The 21,897-nt window shown below is 40.8% G+C and overlaps 2 protein-coding genes across 3 annotated transcripts in view; one reads left to right on the top strand and one right to left on the bottom strand.

The window, feature by feature from the left end:
• The first annotated feature begins 2,783 nt into the window (after positions 1–2,783).
• foxa1 (forkhead box A1) lies at positions 2,784–8,981 on the top strand. The gene is made up of 2 exons (XM_008398709.3): positions 2,784–3,202; positions 5,382–8,981. The coding sequence occupies exons 1-2, from the start codon at positions 3,137–3,139 to the stop codon at positions 6,549–6,551; spliced, it is 1,236 nt and encodes a 411-aa protein (XP_008396931.1). The 5' UTR covers positions 2,784–3,136; the 3' UTR covers positions 6,552–8,981.
• An 8,818-nt stretch (positions 8,982–17,799) lies between these two features.
• The window catches only part of mipol1 (mirror-image polydactyly 1), a 59,753-nt gene continuing 55,655 nt past the window's right edge, over positions 17,800–21,897 (bottom strand). For both annotated transcript variants that reach the window (XM_017302637.2, XM_017302638.2), the window contains exons 13-14: positions 20,852–21,046; positions 17,800–18,144 (exon numbers count right to left, since the gene is read on the bottom strand). In XM_017302637.2, coding sequence (XP_017158126.1) covers positions 18,078–18,144; positions 20,852–21,046 — 262 coding nt within the window. In that variant the 3' untranslated portion in view covers positions 17,800–18,077. The remainder of the gene's footprint in view (positions 18,145–20,851; positions 21,047–21,897) is intronic.

Here is a 21,897-nt window from a genome sequence, read left to right as displayed (position 1 = left end):
AGATGGCCAGGTGAGTCAGTCTCTACGGTAACAACATAATTATCAGTGAGGAGCTCTTCATCTGACAGGACGCAGAATTTACACTCCTGTGAGTCAGAACCGAAACCCCCAACGAGTTCCACTGAATCCTGAATCACCAGCAGGATCTTCCTCCTCCTCCTCCTCCTCCTCCTCCTCACTGCTGCCATGTCGTCACCGCTTCCAGGTCGGGGCGGGGCGGGGCGGGGCTGTCCAGGTCAACCTGGTGTCAAGGTTTCAGCAACGTCTTCATTAGTGTTTGAAGAATGAGATGTAATTGGACACAAATCGTTTAATGTCGTTCAAGAACCAGAACCACACATGGTTCTGCAGCATTCAGCTTCTATGCACCACAAATCTGGAACAAACTTCTAGAAAACTGCAACACAGCTGAAACACTGAGTTCCTTTAAACCCGGACTAAACCCGCCTGTTTAGAGCTGCTTTTGAACCATAATAAATGGAACATTGACCAACATATTTGATGATTTTGATCAAATGTAACAGGTTTTCACTATGATGTGATCATGATGGGGGTTTTTCTTCATGTTTTCATGATCTAAAGCACTTTGAACTGCCGTGTTTCTAAAATGTGCTCTGCAAATAAACTTGATTGATTAAAGAAGAATGAGTCTTCCATTGGGTAACCCATGGCAACCTCCAGGACGATCAGGGTTTCCTCTGCTCCGTTCTGAAGGCCTGTTGGACAAACAACCAGAAATAAACTTCTTTCATGCAGCCTTTGTTCTCCTCTCTTCCTTGTCCTCTGCCTCCTCTTCCTCCTCTTCCTCCCCCCCCTCAGTGTTTTGGTGAGAGTGTCCTTTAAGCCTCCAGCTCATCCAGTTAATCCAGTGAGATAATGGTGAACAGTGAGTGGTTGTTCTACTCTGTTACTTCACCATCAGCAGCTTTTTAAACCACCACACTGGAAAAAAACCAGGGCAAAAAAATTTTTTAAAAAAATTCTATCAGCAATAATAATAAAAATAATCTTCATTCCAGCTCTACTTTTTTCTTACTTTTAACTGAAAAACCTACTTCTTAGAGATCTTTGTTTTTCCAGCTGCGTTCCTTCAGTCTCTCTCAGGCAGCTGAGATCATCATGGTGAAGGAAGAGGACAGAGGTCGTGTTTCTGTGGTTGGCTGGCGGTGAAGACCATACCTGACGTCTCATTCTGATCAACGATATTTGATTTTGTAGCACGTGTTTACATGTTGGCAGTAAATTCCTTCAGTTCCCCACATGAGAGATAAACCAGTCACTTCATTTTCATTTCTAACAGATATCTTTGGATGAATGTTGATTTTTCTTTTCTCTATGAAATCAACATGAACTCAGATTATGTCATGAAGAGCGTCTCAAGTTGGATTTGTTGTTTTTCCCTTCAATCATAAAAAACTGACAAATGTTTTATTAGATGGGGTTTGGAGACACTGAAGGTGAAATGTGAAACCACAACAATTATTAATCATATAACATGATAGCTGTTAACCCGATGTCATACGTAAATTTGTTACGTCTTCAATAAAATGTTAACTGAACATTTTAACCATAAATTCTTCAGAATTCAGGAAACATTGGAACATTTTTTGGTGAATTTTACTACAAATGGGAACTTTTAAGATCTGCTCTGAGCGCTGGAGCCCTGGTCCTGTTGGGGCCCCCTGTCGGCCCTGCATGGGGCCCTGAGCAGCAGCTTATTGGTTCCTCCAAACTGTTTGAAGTGAAACTTCTGTTTTGTTTTAAACTCATAAATAAACTTAAAGATTATTATTTACAGTGATCTCTGTTTGAACAGGAATTAAACTTCCGAAGCAACTTTTTTCTCTTAATTTTTTAACTTAGTGACTTTTTAAACTGACTGTGAAATTGAGATTTTAATAAAAATTATATGAAATCTTGATATTTATTGGACTGGATATTTTCAAGTCGGGTATCAGTCAAAAGTAATGATGCAGCGAGCCGGCCCAAGGTTTAAGCACACTTTGCTACTGCCAAGGGCCGCATGCATAGGACAAACATGCAACTTCTACCACAGACCCACATGGAAATGATCATAAAGTCACAATTTAAATTATACTGCTGCTTCTGTCAGAGATGGTAAAATATGTACAGCTCTGTGAATAAATTGGCCAGTGATCATCAAACCAGATCTACAACTGCTTTTGAAAGGAAAAGAAAAAAAATAGAAAGAAAAAGAAAAGATAAACCAGAAATAAAAGGTCAGTGATTCTCAGAGAATGGGCCCCAAAGGAAACTCAGCTTAGGGCCCCAAACAACCTTGGACCGGCTCTGACCATGCAAACAAGAGACCATTAACACTTTTAGCAAATCCAACAAAAATGACCTCTGATCATGACTGACCTTGGCAAATTTTACATATATCAAACAACAATTTTATTCAGTTGTGGCTGCTTTAATTCTTACTGAAGTAATTAACCTTTACCTATGAATTTATATGAAAATATTAAACTGCAACTAAGAAGAAGAAGGAGAACAACAACGATAATAATAATAATAATAATAATAATAATAATAATAATAATAATAATAATAATAATAATAATAATAATAATAATAATAATAAATGACTGACAACATAACTCTGGGCTCATTCTAAAATGGACTCTAAATGTTCATTTCAGTCAGAATTTTCTCTTCGTTTGAACTGATGTAAACCTTCCGAATTTGAAATATTCTAAAGAATATCACCAGGTATATTTTAGAACAAGATGTTATTTTTTCTCTCTGTCATCTCCTGATGATCCACACGGACATGAGTCTCGGGTCTTTGGCTGGAAAAGTGATTATCTGCTGCAGAAACGGAGCAGCAGCTCAGTCTCTGTGTGAATTCAACGAATGAAGAAATGAGAAGTTGTGAGAGGAGGGAGGTGATGAAGGCTGAACCTATAGCAGAAGGAGGATCACAGCAGTCCGCAGGTCACCATCACCTCCTCCCTCTTCCTCCTCCTGCTCTTCTTTACTCCTCTCTCCGCTCCGCTCCGCTTGACTCGACTCGGCACTTCTATCCGGACCGGGAGGCTCACACTCAGGGAGCGGGACAGGTTCACCCGGAGCGGGAGCAGCAGGGTCCGTGTTCCGGCTGCGGGCTGCCGTCATGCTGGGCACGGTGAAGATGGAAGGCCACGAAGCTCCGGACTGGAGCGGATACTACAGCGAAGAGGTCGGTCACTCTCCGCCCGCTTTAACGGTGCTGGAGCCGGGTCAGCCGCTCCGCATCCTCCCGGGATTAATCCAGAGGAGCCAAAAATACCCGCAGGTTTTATTTCATATTTAATTTTTTCTGTAAAAAAAATATAATAATAATAATAATAATAATAATAATAATAATAATAATAATAATAATAATAATAATAATAATTCCTGAAGCAGATTGAATATGATTCATAAAGTAACTACAAATCATTGAAGTTAATAAAAGCGGGGTTCAGATTTGGATAAAGCAGATACTTTTTAGAGAAAAAGTATCTGATTATTTGAGGAATTTTTGTGCTTAATATAAGAAGAAACAAAGCAAGACTCGCGTGCAAAGCGGACCTGATTTTATTTTTTAAAAACATTTAAATAAAAATAGTCAACTACGTGAAAGTAAAATAAGAAAAATAATATTGATGGTTAAGATGGTTATTCTTTGAGTAAATTGTGTAATGATTATATGTCTTTTATTTATTCTTTGTGTAATTTAGAAGACAATTTAAAGATTATTGTCATAAATTATTTTCTAACCTACACGTATAATAACTGAAATCCTAAATATGGAAGAAGAAAATAATCCGGGATTTCCTATTGATTAATTATTAATCTTTGCACGTGGTTTTGATCATTATTCCTGAAGATCTGAACGGATTTTTTGTTTCATATTCATTCATTCATTCATTCATTCATTCATTCATTCAGTCAGTCAGTCAGTCAGGTCAGAAATGACTTCAAACCCTCAGACCTTCTTCTTTCACACCCTGCTCACACACCGACCTTAAACCAAGAATAACAGTTTATTAATTACAGATTTTATTTAACAGCATTAAAAATAATTGGCAATTAAGCAACGATATTTCAAAAGCTCAGTATCAGAGAAATGTGTTTTATTATGCAATGTTTGTGTACATGGTTTGACATTTCCTCATTTAAGCGAACAAATAATGTAACGTAAACAAACAAGCAACAAGAAAATAATGCAAAATATAACAGAAACACACTTCTTCTCATTAAATCAGGTTAAAATCTTAAGAAAAATGAAAATGAAGTTGAAAATGCTCCTAAACGTGAATATTGCTGCTATTATCCACATGAGTTTCTATTCAGAGATTAAGCAAATAATATCAGCAGTCTTATGCACTTTTTGTCTCATTCACTCTTTTTTTTTTACACCTTCATCCAGTTCAGAGTAGCAGAGTGTGTGTGTGTGTGTGTGTGTGTGTGTGTGTGTGTGTGTGTGTGTGTGTGTGTGTGTGTGTGTGTGTGTGTGTGTGTGTGTGTGTGTGTGTGTGTGTGTGGGGAGTGGGGGAGTAGACTGGACAGATGCGCTCACCAGGCCAGAGATGGGGAACATGCACCAGTCCATTACAGAGACACACTGGACATTATGCAAGGACAAATTAGACTGTCCACTTAACCGAACATGTATGTGTTTGGATTGCGGGTAACTTCAGCAATATGTGTCTGAGACGTTGATGAGTTTTCGCCACTTTGATTGCACTAAGGGAGCAATCAGGTGGTGTTGATTCCTTAAATTCATTTTTTTTTATTAAGTTTAAACAAAAAAAGAGAAACACTGCCTTCTGTATTAACAAAGGGGAAATGTATGTGGTTGAAAAGTTTGAGGTGAAAAGACATTCACATACCGACGTTTTCTGATGTTACATTGGGGTTAAGTTGTGGGCTGGCTGCTGTACAGGTGGGCTAACTTTGTCCAGGCTGAATGTGGACGGGACCTTTGGGCCCAGAAAGGGTTCTATATATTTTTAGTCTACATAAAGACAAGGTCTGGCCAACCTGAAATAGTCATAAAATCTGTCACCACTTACTAGTGTGTGCGTAGTAAGTGGTGAAGTTGTAGGAAATGTAGAAATGGGAAAATTTGATCTGGTCCACATGGTCCTGGTTTAATGACCCCTAGTTCTTTTGAGCAAACTTGTGCTGGCCCAGAATGTTCTGCTTTTGATGGCTCCGACCAGAGAGCAGGTCATGATACAGTTTTTAAAACAAGAGATGGGATTTCAGCATTGATACTCAATGTTGACCTTTAGTTGAACCTGACTGTAAACCATCCTGACAGATTCTTGAGTCTACCACTTCTGTTCATCTTCAAATAAAAGTTGACTCGTCCTCTGTCCTCCCTGCAGGTGTACTCTCCAATGGCAGGCACCGGGATGGGTTCTGGTCTCGGAATGGCGTCCATGTCTGGCTACATGTCGAGTGGTGGCACCACGTCAGGCTCCTTCAACATGTCGTATAGCGGTACCGGTCTCAGTCCGTCCCCTGTAGGAGGGATGGGGGGCTCCGCTCCAGCGCCTATGTCAAACTTAGGTGGGGGTGTGGCTTCCATGGGTGGGCCTCTGAGCCCGTCCAGTATGAACTCGGTGTCAGCCCAGCAGGCCTCCTTGGGTCTGAACCCGTATGGAAGCATGAGTCCCAACATGGGCTCCGGCATGGCGTACGGTAGTGGTGGACTGAACCGAAGCCGTGACAACAAGACGTTCAGACGGAGCTACCCTCACGCAAAACCCCCTTACTCCTACATCTCACTCATCACTATGGCGATCCAGCAGGCACCAAGTAAGATGCTGACTCTGAGTGAGATCTACCAGTGGATCATGGACCTGTTCCCCTACTATCGGCAAAACCAGCAACGCTGGCAGAACTCCATCCGTCACTCACTGTCCTTCAATGACTGCTTCGTCAAGGTTTCCCGTTCGCCCGACAAACCGGGTAAAGGTTCGTATTGGACCCTGCACCCAGACTCAGGCAACATGTTTGAGAACGGCTGTTACTTGCGACGTCAGAAGAGATTTAAGTGCGAGAAGAAGATTCCAGGGAAACCAGACGGGAGGAAGGAGCATATGGGAGCAGGGGGTGGCCGTTGTACCTCTCCTGCCGGAGATTCTGCCAAACCTGCTGGACTTCTGGACTCATCTGTGGCCTCCTCCAGCCAGACGGGCTCCCCTGCCGGCCTGGATCTGAGGGGAGGAGTTGGAGGTGTGTCTGACCTGAAAGTATCCAGCTCTCAGTTACTGTCTTCCCTATCACTTCCTCCGCACTCCATGGCCCATGAAACTCCTCTGCATATAAAAGGAGACCCCCACTACTCTTTCAACCACCCGTTTTCCATCAACAACTTAATGTCATCCTCGGAGCAGCAGCACAAACTGGACCTGAAGGCCTATGAGGCTCTGCAGTACTCTTCTTACAATGGTGGGGGGGCGTCTGGCCTTGGGGGGAGGACCATGGAGCCTCTTGAGGCCTCCTACTACCAGGGCATGTACCCCAGACCGCTCCTGAACAGCTCATCATAGCCGCTGAATGGCGAGCACTTCCTGTCTGGACTTGGACCTTCTGCATGCAGCTGTCCTGGACTTCCTGTCTGATAGTGTTGATACTGACCTGTAAGCTAAAGAGAACTCCCCGCACTGTGACCAAACCTTGACACTGACATATGAATCCTCAGCAAATTAAAATTGACCCCAGGTCTGTGGTCTTCTTTCATGCTTTTAAGATACTTTCAGGTCTAAAAACATCAATGCAGGATCTCATTGGTCACATTTATGCCTCCAAAACAGGCCAAGATCTGTGAGCTCAGGATCTGGAGGAATGTTGCTGTTGCGGAATTTGGACTATAGCACTGATGGATCGTTTCTATTGCATTATTCCAAACATTTTGACCTTTAGTGAAGTTGTTGTTGTTTGAAATGCTTTAGTCTGGTTTGGGGCATGCTGTTTTATTCAAAACATAACCTCTCGATTGGTTAACCCCTTACCTGCCATGAGGACACCGGTGTCCTCATGGCATGAGGACAATGGGTCCATGAGGACACCGGTGTCCTCATGGACCCATTGACTTGCATGTAGGTGTTTCTGGAGTGACATTTAAGGGGCACAAGATGAAATCATGGAATGTTTGATCTGGTTGAGGCTCTATCATCCCCCTCACTGTAGAATCATTCAAATAGGTAAACTATCTTTTGATAAATAAAAAATATTTTTTTTCTTTTGTTAAACAGTCAAATTTTACAGAACTTCTGAGATAGATTGTCTTCCTAGGACCTTAATTCAAGTGTTGGTGTAAGACTGACAGATATTATGTTTTTCTTTATGATTTCGGTTTATTGTTGATAGTACCATATAACCTAATGCAGACTGGGTCAGACACAGTTATACCTGTTGTTACAAAATGTTGACAAGATCCCAGAAATATTATGTTCATTTTCACTGAATCACTGCAGCTTCACACACAGATGTTGGTTGTGCTCAGTGGCATACAATACGCAACTATCCAAACCTAAATAACTCATGTTTTAAGAATTAGTGCATTGCTAAGGCAGAAGCTGATGAGCGAGGCTGAAAAGCAAGTTGAACTTAAAGCTCCAAGCCTTCAGTTCTCCCGGTCCAGAACGTGCCAAATCATCCACATTCTGTCCCAGTTGTTTTCAACCAGTCTGAGGTCAGAGGTCACCTGGATATGATAATGTGCCTATTGTGCCGGTGTTTACAGAACGGATCAAGAACCAAGATCAGAAACCATATTTCTCTGTAGAGCATGATGAGGATTTATTTCTCCCACGACCTCCTTTGGATCTCTGGTGACCTCCTGAGGGGTCGCGGCCCTCAGTCTGGACACATGAATGGTGTTTTATTTAAGGGGTCGATTTGTGTAAAATAAAAGACGGAGAGGTTTGGGGGAGGGATCTATATAAATGATGAGGATGGCTGATCAATAATAAGCTCTCTCTCTCTCTGTAGTTGAACATGAACTGATCTCGTTAAGATGAACTAAAGCAGACTTCAGTCACACACACGAAAAATATCTCTTCTGTGTTCTGTCTGACCAGAACTTCAACTTGATTATCAGAAAAAAATCAAAAACCGATTAGATTTCTGTTCGTCAAATGACTCATGAAGCTCAATCACTGGGAGAAGTGGATCTGAAGAGTTTATGCAGAGTATTCACATACTTTGTAAATATCTTCCCTTAGACAACGAAAGTCATCATTTAGTTAGACAACAGACACGCGTAAAAGAGATGAAATGATATTTCATATTTTTTTGTAAATTAGTATTATTTAAGAGAGTAAATGACAGCAGTACTCATAGTTCGAGTGAACCTTGTGTGTTCATTTCCATGGCATCCATACAGAAGAAAAGATGATTTTTCCCTTTTAAAAAAAGTTTTTTTTTTCTGTCTCTGACCCAAAACAGAGAGACTAATCCTGTATCAGCGAACGCCGCAGCAGAGCCAGCAGAACCGTGGCAGCGCTCCAACTGTCTCACCAGCAGAAAAAATCCTCCCAGTTGCAATGTCAGAACAACACACTGCTTAACACACACAAACACGCCGGCGTTTGCTACATGGTGTTGCATGTTCAGGTGTCTGGTGTGACCTCTGACACTGGAGGCTCATCAGAGGAACACGCCACACTGCACGGTCTGTTGGTTAGGGAGCAGCTTTATGATCACTCTGATCCTGAATCGATGTTTGATGACTCGACACAATCACTTCCTGTTCCAGGCCACGCCATTATTCCCATCTGCATGAACGGAGCGAGTGCTGTTCTCTTCTTTGTTTGGATTTTTATTTGACTTCTGAAAGAGAAGCCCTGTTTTATCACCCTGCCCTCCCTTCTTGCTGCGCCTCCTTGTTGTGTTTTCGGTCTTTGTTGGTTTTGATTCTGCATGCATGTTCTTAACTTATTCTGTCATTTTCAAATAAAACCGACGAATACAAGAAATATTTGCTTTCTGGCTGATGATTGCTAAAGGTCAGTTTTAATGTCCAAATCATTTTGTTTTGTCAGTTAAGGCTGATCAGTTGGAAGGCTGGTTTAATATGTAGAAACTTTGAGTTACTGTAATTAGAACTTGATATAGTTTCATGCCCAAACTGATCAGTTGATAAATCTATTTTAATTCAGTTTAGTTCAGTTCTGAGAGCCAAATTTCTTTCCATTACAGGAAAAAATAGGTTCTGTTCATATCAAGTTATACTGTAGATACGCGACTGGTTCCTATTTAGCCTTACATGATGAACTAAATGTGTGACATGGTTGTTTTCTCTTGGCTAGAATTAATCTAAGCCATGTGTCAAACTCTAGGCTTGTGGGTCAAATGCAGCCCTCCATGACCCCATAGAGGGCCACACAAACAGAACTTTAAGACAATAATTGTGTGCTTAAATATTATTTTATAAATAAAAAGATATCAGTTTTTATTTGGACAGTGTCAAATTACATAATTGTAAAAAGATGTTAAATATAATTTCATTTGAACACAGAGAACATTATAACATTTTCACAGTTTCATGACATTCTGCCTCAACCGGCCGTCATACGGACAACAAAATGAAAATGGTTTTCACTGAAATGGACCAAACTGAATTCTGCATAACTCCACATGAATTGGACATGTCCTTGAAAAGTTATTTCAAATAATATCTGTTGTTATTTGTGCAAAAAATAAACAAAATTGAATTGAAATAAAGAATCTAATTCCATAAAACTTCAGGTTCTGACTCATTTGATTTTGGTTGTTCATTGAAAGAGGTTTCAGCGAAAATAATAATAATAATAAAAAAATACATTTTTATTTTTCCAAACCAATAAGGACTGTAGAAATAGATATTGATTTGTATTTAAACGATTGACATTTTTACTTTGTTGTAAATTGTTCTGTGCATGAGCAGTGATTAGAAGTTTCAAGGTCTGTAATAGATTTGAATTTAAATGTTTTAGATACTTTAATAAACGAGTTAAAGCGTTTAAAACAAACTTACCGAGCCAAATGAGAGAAAGCCTAACTTATGACAGGATCATTTTAGCTTCCATGTTTTGTTCTTCATGTTAAGAAGAAACAAAAGACTTTTTACAAAATCATTTAAATCTATTTTAACGATGGCGTGTAAAAACCGTTTCCTTGACAACAAGAAAAAAAGAAAGATGTGCAGCAGCTGCGTCAGCTTGTAAGTAAGTTTGGGCCCGGACGACGAGCCCCGCCTTCTCTGGATGATACACACGAGAATAATATATATATTTATATAGACGACATTTGGAGAAAACTTCCAAATACTCAGTTTTGTTTTAATCAGTTTAGATAAAATTAGGTTGTCCTGAAAAATCAAACAAACAAACAAACAAACAAACAAACAAACAAACAAATACTTTAGTTTTGTTTTATTCTGCATAAAACATCATGTAACCTCCACTGACTTCACTTGACATTAAGCAATACAAAAGTTTAACGCGCAACGGCGTTATGAGAGCTATGTAGGAAAACTAGAAACTAGATCGAATCATAAAGTTTTGCTTTAACACAGAAACTTTCACATTTCCTTAGTTTACATGAGTTCATAATAATATAAGGAAAACAACAACGGCAACAAAAAAACATACCAGCCCTATTAGTGCAAACCGCACAGCAGATGAGGATATTAATCAACTACCAGCATCTAAACACTTTTTCTCACCAAAATAATTGAATGCTGGTAAAATGTTAAACGCTTTCACAAGTTAATACAGCAGATTGAAATTTGAACACACTGGATAATACTTAACTCCATCTAAATGTTCCTTTTTATGTTGTAGTTTTTAATGGCCTGTCCAGGTCTCGAAGTATCTGATTTTTCAGGGTGAATAAAGGTCCAGGAGCAGCGGGCTGAGGCCCGGCCAGCTTCCTCCAGCAGAGGATGGTGGAGGGTCAGGATCAACCGGAGCTGCTCAGCCTGAACGAGGAGCCGATAAATCTCCAAAATGACGCCGTTAAAAGTCCGAGCAGCTCTATGCTAACAAGGCTAACAGTTAACATTGTGTTCCTGATGGCACGCGACTCCAGAGGGATTCTTTTCATAGTTTATTCGTTTATTATGAAGTTTTAATGCATAAGTTTTAAATGTATTTATTTATGTCGATACGTTCTCAAAAATAATTAACTGTTAATTGTAAAATAAAAAAAAGAAAAAAAAAGAAAAGAAAAACAAACTATTAATTTCTAGGAAGATACTTGCCTTTTTGTTTACTTATTTATCTACCTAATTATTTATACTTGTATATTTTAATACTGTCTGTAGGTCAGTGCATCACCTCGACTCCCAGGACCGGGTCTTTCCGCATGTGATAGCAGCCGGGGAAGGGGCTCGCTCCGCGCGGCCTCGCCGGATTTCACGGCTCGCTGTCGGCCTTAACCTCCGCCGCAGCTCCGTGAACCTGAACACATCCCGACAGATTTCACTTTGATCTGAGGCTGTCTCACACACTTTCACCGCCGAGCCGCAGAAAGGGCTCTAATGATCCAGGAATTATCCGCTAATTATCCGCACACAAAAGTAACCCAAAGCGCACGCGCGCGAACACAGGCGGACACGTCGGGAGCGCGCGAACGATGGCGGGCCTAATGTCGAGCTAATAAGAAAGGATTAATTAATTAATACATTAATAATAATAATAATAATAATAATAATAATAATAATAATAATAATAATAATAATAATAATAATAACTGGGTTTATTATTTTAAATTGGAGTCAGTTGTATTGGAATGACGATCTGAATTTTGTACTCGTATGAATTGGCACACGAATTACTGGCACAATATATCTAAATAGGAATTAATAATAATAATAATAATAATAATAATAATAATAATAATAATAATAATAATAATAATAATAATAATCAGGGAACCACTTAAAACATTTTTAGACAATGTTTTTTCTTTCGTGCAAACATCACAAACGTGATTTTTAAAAGTAAACATCAGATTCAGAGTGAAAGGGTAAATTATTACAGATGACCTTATACAGTGACAGGCGGAGTTATAACACTTGGTAAAATATGAATATAATTTAGATCATATAAAGCACCTATGTCCAGCAGAGAGACTATATTTACATTTAATCACGATTTACTATACTACAGATGTGTTACTTTTCATCTATGACAAGAACATGTGATCATAACTCATTAAATCCAAATCTTATGATTTCATCATTTTCTTTCAATTTAGTTGATTATTATATGTATTAAATTAATTATATCTGTATAATTAATTTAATGAGTATTTAGTTTTTTTGTTGGTTTTGAGCTTGTTTTTTAGACCTCAGTCTTATGAGTGATTTATTATCAACAATAACCATAAACTTGATTGTAAAACTGCATAAAAATAACTACCAAAGAACTACTATTTTTGGTTAACAATTCTATCAAACTTAGTCTAAGTTGGTCACATCTTTCAAACATTAAATGTTTTAGAGGAAATCTTCAGGCTGCTTGGAAGTTCTCTAAACGGGTTTCTGTAAATACCGACTTTCTCACTAAAATCAAAGCACGAATCGTGTTTGCATACGGCGCCTCCGCCTGAGTACACAACGTGTGTGTGTTTTGGTTTCTGCGTTCGTCCCTGAGCGGATCAGGTGAGAGGAAGCAGAACAGAGAGAACAATAAGCCTGAAGAGCTGTCTGAAAGTCACAACACTTCACTCCGCGACGACAAGAAAACATTCCCACCTCTGAGATGGAACAACAAACCGAACCAGAACCTCTTCGGAATCTGGATTTATTCATACAGGCCCAAACAGGATGTAGTTTCATTTGTTCATTTCTGTCTGGGTTACTGGAGACATGCAGGCCTGTAGAGCTGTGGCCGTTTTTAATCCCAACATTTGTATAAGTGGACCTGATATCTGGATCAAAGCTGCGCTGAGACCGACACTTGGTCGGTTCGGTCCGTTTCTGAGGTTCCGATCTGAGAAGAGGTTGTGCTGCTGATCCTCTGCCACCCAGCCTGCTGTTGTAATATGAGCCATATGTTCTCTGTGGGCCAAAGCCAGGGCCGCTCTGGACACAGCGCCGGCGGTGAGGGCAGTGTCAGCGGCGGCGGGCCCCGGGGCCCCCACCATCGTTTCACCAAAGCTCTCAGCCTCTTTTCTCTTGGCTCGCTCCTTATGGAGGAAAATGTCGGCCACAATACGGCGGCCTTCAGCCTCTTTCTTCCCCGTGCCTTTCATTGCCCCACTAGAAAGCCAAGAACAGGGGCCCCAGGGCCACTAAGGCCTTTTGATGGGGATTGGAATTAATTATCTCCAATAACACAATTGTGCTCGGTCAACGAAAAGAGCAAAGAAATCCCCTCCAGAATCAGAGAGATGAGAAGAGAGAGGGAGAGAGAGAGCCCCTGCTTTTCCATTAAAATAATTCAGAGGAAGTTTATTAGAGCTTTGTGAGGTGCTAATATGGATCAGCCGGGAGGTTGGTGGTCCTGGGTGGGGGTGTGGCGGGGGCAGAGGGGGTGGATGTGTAATTGGCAGAGACTCACTGGTCATTCTGGCTCAGATGGAGGAGAAGTCACTGAAGGGGTTGAGCTAAATCTGTTTAAACTGTTAAAATGGCCAAAAAGAATCTCACCTGTCTTCAAACCTTCAGCACTGATGAGCAGATTTTGTTCACACTGATGAGCTGCACTGGGTTTTGGTTTTCAGAAATGTTTCACCAACACTGATCACCAATAAAAATCTGAAGGTGTCAGCTGATGCTGTGTGGATGCAGCTCTGCTGGTCCTGTGGGCTCCGTCCTCACCAACAACCTGATCAACCGGGAGGATCTGGGCTTTGACTGGACTACAGAAGAGATACTTCACTAAGACGAAATCAGAAGTAACTAATTATGTAACTTCTGAGAACATTTGGTTGCAACGGATTTTATTAAAAGGGCTATTTTTGAGCTTTAAATCATGTTATGTTATTACCTCATCAAAATCATGCCTGTGGTGTTGCTTTAATTCTTTCATGCATGTTTGATGAATCCTTTAATGTAACTGAATGGCAACCATTCAGTTGTATAAGACGGCTGAGTGGCTCTAGCTCTGCCTTCAAGGCGCAGCTCTTCCTCAGAGCTGCAGTTTCCACCTCACAGAGCCCATCCACCCCCTTTACTCCCTCACTCAGCTCCTTCAGACTAGCCAGCAGCAATTAGCAAACAACTTTTGGAACTGTGCATCTGCTGAGCTCATTGTAGGAGCCACTTCTCAGAGCAACGCTAAGTTAGTAGAGGAGCCATGTTGTGATGACTTCCTGAAGGCAGGGCTTCAGAAAGAGCACAAGTTTCTTAAAGAGACAGAGGCCCAATTTCAACGCATTATATTAAGACATCAAATTTCTTTTAAGTCATGTTTGATACACATGGCATTTTTACAACTGAAGGTAACTTAACTCATTTATTGTGCTGTAAATTGGGATGATGTGGTTAGAAAACGCATAGTGCTGCACTTTTAAGTGGCTTCAGAGTAAAGGAAGCTGAAAGTATTCAAACCTAATTTTTTTTAAGTGTAAAATGTTTAAGTGTTAAATTACCTTCAACTGGAAGGTGTTTCTGGGAAAAGAAGTTCTGGTTTTATGAACGGGACTGATTCTAGACCTCTGGATGAAATCTGGATCTGTTTGTCATGTAAAGTGATAAGTGAAGGATGATTTTTGATTTTGATTTGTCAAGCAGTTTCCAAAGCATATTCCAATGAAGATCATTGTTTCTATATACAGCATAGTCCTTAAGTTGCTTTGTTAAGACAATTTTTTATCTAAAGTCTTTTTCTAAAGACATAAGTCGTCAAAACATGTCAGATAAAAAAACAACAAAACAACCTAAAGACTTTATTTTCCAGCATGTTTTATGGATTAATTTAGGAAATATTTCACAAAATCAAATCCTAGTTCTTATCTTAGAGTGGGAGAAAAGATCAAACCGTGTCTGATTTCTCTCTTGCTGGTTTTTCTCTCTGTGTTGTTAACAGGAGATCTGGACAGAGAGGTGATGAAGTGGAACACTAACAGGATTCAGGAAAAATAAAGCTTTTTGTTAAATCATAATCTGATCGTCTACAGTTCAATTCATTTCTACAGAACCAAATGTTGTCTGAAGGCACTTTAGAGAAAAAGTTGGCCCAGTTTAGTCACACATACATTCCAGTTGATTCCAGTTATGAGATGCAGTGAGCTCAGTTCATTATTCAGTTTGGTTTAAAAAGTTTCTACCAACAGAAACCCAGCAGACTGACCTGAATGTTCACTCTTCCTGGACAAACATGTAGCAACAACCGTTTGTGTTGTCGTGCGTTGTTACTTTAAAGCAATCCCTCACACTGAGCATGCATGGAGCAACAGTGGGGAGGAAAAACTTCCCTTTAACAGGAAGAAACCTTCAGCAGAACCAGAACCTGGTTCAGTGTGACCATCACTGCCCAAATTGAATCACAGCATCAGCTGGACTGGAGAAGAGACTGTTCAGCAAGCGTTCTGATTCTCAGCCCAAAGTTGTTAGAACGGATCTAAAAATGGAGGAGCATTGTTATGAAGAGCTATTGTTTGAGCGAGCAAGAGCTTCTTAAAGAGACAGAGGCCGAATTTCAAGGTGTTAAATTGCAAAGTCAAATTTATTTGTCATGTGTGATACATGCAACATTTTTTATGCCAACTGAAGCCGTAGTTCCTTGATTGTGATATAAAATGCCACCATGTGCCTGGAAAACACACAACACATCCCTTTAAATTAATCGTCACCAATGTGATTAAATAAAAACTAAGTACTTGTTTTTTAATCATTTCTAAGGTCTCACTCACTCAGTTACTTTGAAAGTCATTTAACTATTTCATGCTGCAGTGCATCACGTTCCTTCATTATATGATATTAAATTTTGTATTTTTAGATCAGAGACAATAACAACCATAACTACACTCTTGTTGGTGATGTTGGAGGTTTATCATGACTTCATGCCGTCATCTCTTCCACCATTAACACTGATAAAACTGGAGATGCTGTTCAGAATTGAACTCTTTAGTTCCCCTTTGACCTCTGACCTCAGAGGTAAAGTCTTCATCTCCAAAGGGTTCTGCTCGTCCTCACTGGAAGCAATATTTGTGTCGTGTTGCAGAGTTCAGGTAAAAGAAAGCTGGAACATCTGTCGTTACTCTTTAACCGGCGTCTTTACGTTGACTTCACATAAACAGAAATAAACTCCGTTTATGGGCGCAGCCTGGAGACCAGCTGATGGTGATGGAGACGCTGGAGATCTGTTCTCATGTCTTTGTTTTGACATGAGCGCCATCTGAATGTTACTGCAGAGTTAACACACACCACAAAGATCAATGTCTTACACACGCACGCACGCACGCACGCACGCACGCACGCACGCACACACACACGTACGCACGCGCTCATACACACACACCCAGGTGGCATCAGAAGTTGGAGCTCCAACAAACTGAGTCTTTCTTGAGAACAAGCAGATTATCGGCCGCAGGATTAAGAGCAGGACACCCAAGTCGACAACAAGTGGTCTGCTATCGCCATGGTAACCAGCCCATAGCGGGAGGCAACCCGCCCCCCTTTTTATGAGCCACACATCACAACTGATGAAAATCCCGTCTCTCTGATATCTTCATTAAAGGAGTTCCTCAGCTGAAGCCAACTTTATCTCCTCGGTTTTCATTTCCAACTTGTGTTGCCAACCTGGAAGCGTTCGGATCTTTATTAAACTCTTCATTCTCCTGTCATCTGCAGTTTACAGCGCTTCAATAATGCAACTGATGAAACAATCACTGAGAAAATGTTTTAAAGGTTATCTGTGGTATTAATGAAATGATCACAAAATGCAAACGAATGCACTTAAATGACTTAAAAAGATCAAAAGGACTTAGATTAGATTTCAGTATTTCTGGGTCATATTAAGTATCTACTGATAATTAAAACACTTTGATTATATTCTCGTTTCCAATGACTAACTCGGAACATTTAGTCGGATACAATTCAGTTTCATCTCTGCTGTTTTTTATTTTATTTTCAGCAGCGTTGATGTTGCTGCTGCTGCATTTAATTTATGCCTTTTGCTTTCTTCAAAACCTACTGAGAAACAAACGTGATGCCCTAGTAACCAAAACACTGAACATTATCACTGATGTTAAAGTGACTATGAAAAGTATTCAATCCCTTGGATGAGTTAAATTTTTAATTGCTTTTACAAATGAATTATGATCGCAAAATGTAGCATTTTTGACATTAGAATCAGGGGGAAGAAATAATATCAAAGTGTTTTCTGCAAAAACAATTACAAATAAAAAATATGAAACATAAAATAGATTTTTAAATACCAGGTGCTTGCCAACTGCTGCTGGCTAGTCTGAAGGAGCTGAGAGGGGGTGCTGCTGGAGGGGAGGGGCTGAGGAGGAGCTGTGTCCTGGAAGGCAGAGCTAGGTCCAACCAGGCATTTTGCACAGCTGAATGGTTGCCGTGGAGACTAAAGGATTTCTCAAGCATGCATGAAATGATCAAAGGTATGTTTTTGATGAGAGAATAAGATCATAGTATGATGTAAAGCTCAAAACAAGTTGATTTTACTTTAATTTTTCATTTTTTACAGAATCAACAAATAGCTGAAATGTGTCACCCTGTGTGTACAAGTTTCACATTTACACCTATTTATGGAAATAAATGAATACTTTTGTTTTGTATATTACAATTTATTTAGAATCACCTGAACAACCTGGCAGTAATAAAGCTCACATCTCTTAGTATCAAGTTCTGATGACATAATCACATTTATTTAATTTTCTGCCTCCAGTCAAAGAGAGAAAAACACACGGAATAAAAAGTAAAAGTGCTCAGTTTTCCAGCTGAAAACACTTCCACATCCAAAACAAGTGAAGGAAACAAAGACAAACATGTTGCTTCATTTCTTCTGCTGCTTCCACATGTAACCAAGTTTTAATCACAAAAAGTAGAAAAGCTTCAACAGTACAAAAAACAAAAAAAACAAACCATCAGTTTGGTCACATAAAAAGGATCTGACGAATCAGACGACGGCACGGAGACTTCCTGCTCCAACTTTCTTCCTCAACACTTCCACCAAACGCTCCAACCTGAGGAGGAGGAAGAGGAGGAGGAAGAGGAGGGTTACAGAGGGGATGATGAACCCTGCAGACCTGAGTGGGAGTGGACAGGAGAACGTCTCAGCTGGTTAATGCAGCGCTGCAGCAAAGCATGCACCGCCGACAAAAAAGTCCACTTTACAACCGTCAATGAGAATATTAACTGCAGAGAGATGTTGATGTGACTGCATGTGTGTGTGTGTGTGTGTGTGTGTGTGTGTGAGAGTATGAGTGTGAGAGAGAGAGAGACAGACAGACAGACACACACACACACACACAGAGAGAGACAGAGAGAGAGAGAGAGAGGTTTGGATGACCTTCTAACAATCAGCGAGGTTCTCTCCCTTTCCTATTCAAATTAAACTCCTCATTTGTAATAAGCAGCAGATTTGACTCAGTCCTTCCCATCAGAGAGCAAACATTCCTCTTCACAACCAAGAAACTTGGAAGGCACTTCCCATTCCCCCCCCCCCCTCTTACTCCTTACTCTGCTCCCCCCGCTGGCAGCCAAATTACTGCAGAAAGCCCCAGGTTTGAGCCCAGGAGGACAGCGCAGGACGCAGACGGAGGACTTAAGCTGTTTTCATCACCGATCTCATCCCTTCATCTTCAGGTTGATGAGCTGAGAAGCAGCAGCAGCAGAAGCAGGAGAAGAAGAAGAAGAAGAAGTCACGTTCAACCAGAGCGTTTTCCCTTTTCCTGAATCCAAATCTGCAAGGCTTAGTTCTCTCCTGATCATCTCGGCTGCAGGGACACTTGCGCCATAGTCTGCTGGATATGAGTCATCAGAGCCAAATCTCCTTAGTCCCACATACTTAACCGGTCTTTGAACACCTCCGGAGTCTCTGAGGGAAACTGTTGCTCCATCAACGTGAAGCAGCTGGTTCCCACCAGACACTCCCTCCACAATCAGGGGCGTTTACATGAAAACGCCGTTCTGTGAGGTCATTATTACCTAGGGGTGCACCGGGCACCCAGATATCGGCCTCAGTTTCCTGATCAGCCGATACACGTGAAGCCGATCTTATCTGGCTTGACATACATCTGAGAATCAGCCACTGACCTTCATCACTCTGCCATGACAGACCTGCCCACTGGGTCATGTCTGCATATTTGCAGTTAACAATATTCATTTCACTGTTACCAACTCAGCAACTTTCTTTTTAGTATTAGTCTCAATTTTTTAAATTAAAGATCAGTGATTGACCAGAAAACTGCAATCGGTGCGTCCCCATTACTATGGACTGCTGGGTGAACATCTCCCCTCTGAGTCCTGGAACAGACAGCAGCAGGTCGGTCCATTAACGGCTGCTGGAGGAAACATTCAGCTGGACTTTGGGTCACATGAGGGTCAGACGGTGACGACCATAAATAACTTTTACAGATTTAATCAAGAAAAAAATAATCATTTTAAAACCTTCTTCCCATCTGTCTCTACAAAGACAAGCATCCCCATAGCATGATGCTGCCACCGCCATGTTTCAGAGGGTGTGATGTGTTCAGAGTGGTTTATTTAACATATATTTGATTGATCCCAAAGGGAAATCAAATGTTGCTGTAACTCCCGTCGTGTCCTGTGGGCCACAGGGAGCTCCAGTAGCAGTCAGTCTGGCAGTGAATCTGAAGAGGTTTTACAGACGGCTGCTTGTCCTGACATGCCAACAGCTTCGTTTCCAGTTTTCCACAGTAAAATGTTCTGAATGACGGCATCAGTGTTGGCAGCACTGCTGATTCAAATCATTTGCTTTCCTGCAAAAGATCTGATGGCGTTTGTTCTCTAACATACGTGTGGAAGCAGCTCCACTGTAAGACGAGGCCCAACAGTGGACCTGGTTCTGGTTCTGATAGAGGTCTGCCCCGGTTAAAGGACAGTTTTCTCTTTCCACTGTTGCTACATGCAGCATGTATGAGGGATCGCTTTACGTCACTGACTCCATGCAATCTGCTGAGTTTCCTTAGAAAACATTATAGACAGTTTGAATAATAATCTGAACTTGACTGCATTGTCTGATCATTTATTTATATTTGTGTTATTTCAAGACACTTAAAAAAACATTTCAAGTCAGTCACGATATCAAATGACATGTGGTTTGCACTGTTTGCAGTTTGATAACTGCATAACTGCTCTGTTATCAAACAATGCAGAAAGCTCAGTTAGTTATTCAAGGTCGTTTAAAACGTTTCCAAGGAAACCAGCAGATTGTATTGAGTCATTTTTTCACAGCTTTCACTCCTCCTGGATGAGGACATGGTGACAGCAGACGACTGCTTTGGTTGGTTTACAGCAATCCCTCAGACTGAGCATGCATGTGGTGACAGCGGAGAGAAAGAACTCCTGCAGAACCAGAACCTGGCTCAGTACCAGCAGACACCTGTCACGAACGAGAAGACAGAGCAGAATGGACATGATCAAAGTTTTTAGATAAAAAAAACTAAACAAAAAAAAAACTGAATTGAGTTATAAAATATTGACCAGCTGGAATGTTACAAAATAAACAGAATGCTGTGATTTAATGAAAATCACTCCTGAAACTCAGGAGTGATTTCAGGAGCTGCAGAGAAACTAATAAAACTACAAAACAGGTGAAAACAGAGCAGATGTGGTCAGAGCTGTCAGACTGTTTTCGTCTCAGCTTGATGGGACGAGGAAGCAGCAGGCAGTGAACAAATCTGAGAAAAACGGAACAAATTGACTGACCTGCGAACTCTCTCACTGGCTTCTTGCTCAGCCGCCTGGCAGCGCTGGAGCTCAGCCGCAGTGTCCTCCTTCTCCCTGGACAGCTGCTGAAGCTGCACCACCAGAGACTGGACCTGGGAGGAGGACAAGTCCTTCTGGTCTGGAGAAGACTCAGCAGGAAGTGACATCTGGGATGGAGTGGCGTGGTCCGGAGAGCTGACGGAGGAAGAGGAAGATGGAGAGGAAGAATTGGGTCGGTTAAGAATTGGGTTGGTTAAAATATTTATCTCATTAAATCTTCAACAACAGCCTGAATTTACTGTCTGATTGAGTTAAAGACCTGCTAAAATGATTCCAGGGTTTTGTTGTTTATTGACTTTTAATGCAATGTTTTCAAATCTTTTGAACTTTTCCACGTTGTTTTGGTCTGATTTTATATGACAGACCAAAATAAAGTGTTGCAGAACTGCCAAGTGGACAGAAAATAAAACTTTGTACTGAACAATTGCACAGAGCCATTTCTGGAAATTGTGGCATGCATAAAATAAAAACAAAAAAAAAAAACACACCTTAATACACACTGTTCTGTTCAACAACTGATCTAACTTTGTCAGATTTACATTCAGCCCAACTCTATACACTGAATGTTAAATTTAACATGTTGGAGAAATAAATTGTTTTAAAGCAGAGTTTTTATTTTCTTCATCTAGACTGACGGCGAAAACAAAATGTCTTCCTGCTCCGCCTGCTTTCTGCAGCCTCTTCAGGTGTCTCTGCAGGCGTTCAGCATCAATCCTAGTAATTTATGGAGGCTCACATTTTCATCAGCATAGTCGGACTCGCTCCTCATCTTTATTCTGTTTCACTTTGCCGCAGCTGCTTTGCTCAGAACTGGATTCGGACCCCTCCAGGAAATCCTCCAACTGATCTTAAAGCCCAAAACACACCTCTCCGTGGCTCAAATCTGCCTCACAACGTCTTATCTAATTACTGTTTGTTTGTCGTCCTCATTGCTGGCTGTTTATTTCTGTTATTATTCTACAGGTTATCCAGATTCCTCCAGTCAC

Source organism: Poecilia reticulata, chromosome 22 (assembly GCF_904066995.2).
Source record: "Poecilia reticulata chromosome 22, P_reticulata-male-v2, whole genome shotgun sequence".
NCBI classification, from domain to species: Eukaryota; Metazoa; Chordata; class Actinopteri; order Cyprinodontiformes; family Poeciliidae; genus Poecilia; species Poecilia reticulata.
This window is presented reverse-complemented; position numbering and strand designations above follow the sequence as displayed.

What these genes read in the sequence shown, in the direction of transcription:
- foxa1 (XM_008398709.3), top strand. Translation starts at nt 3,137, where the DNA reads ATGCTGGGCACGGTGAAGATGGAAGGCCACGAAGCTCCGGACTGGAGC. An exon ending in GCGGATACTACAGCGAAGAG is followed by an intron (nt 3,203 to 5,381) that starts GTCGGTCACTCT and finishes TCCTCCCTGCAG; the next exon opens with GTGTACTCTCCAATGGCAGG.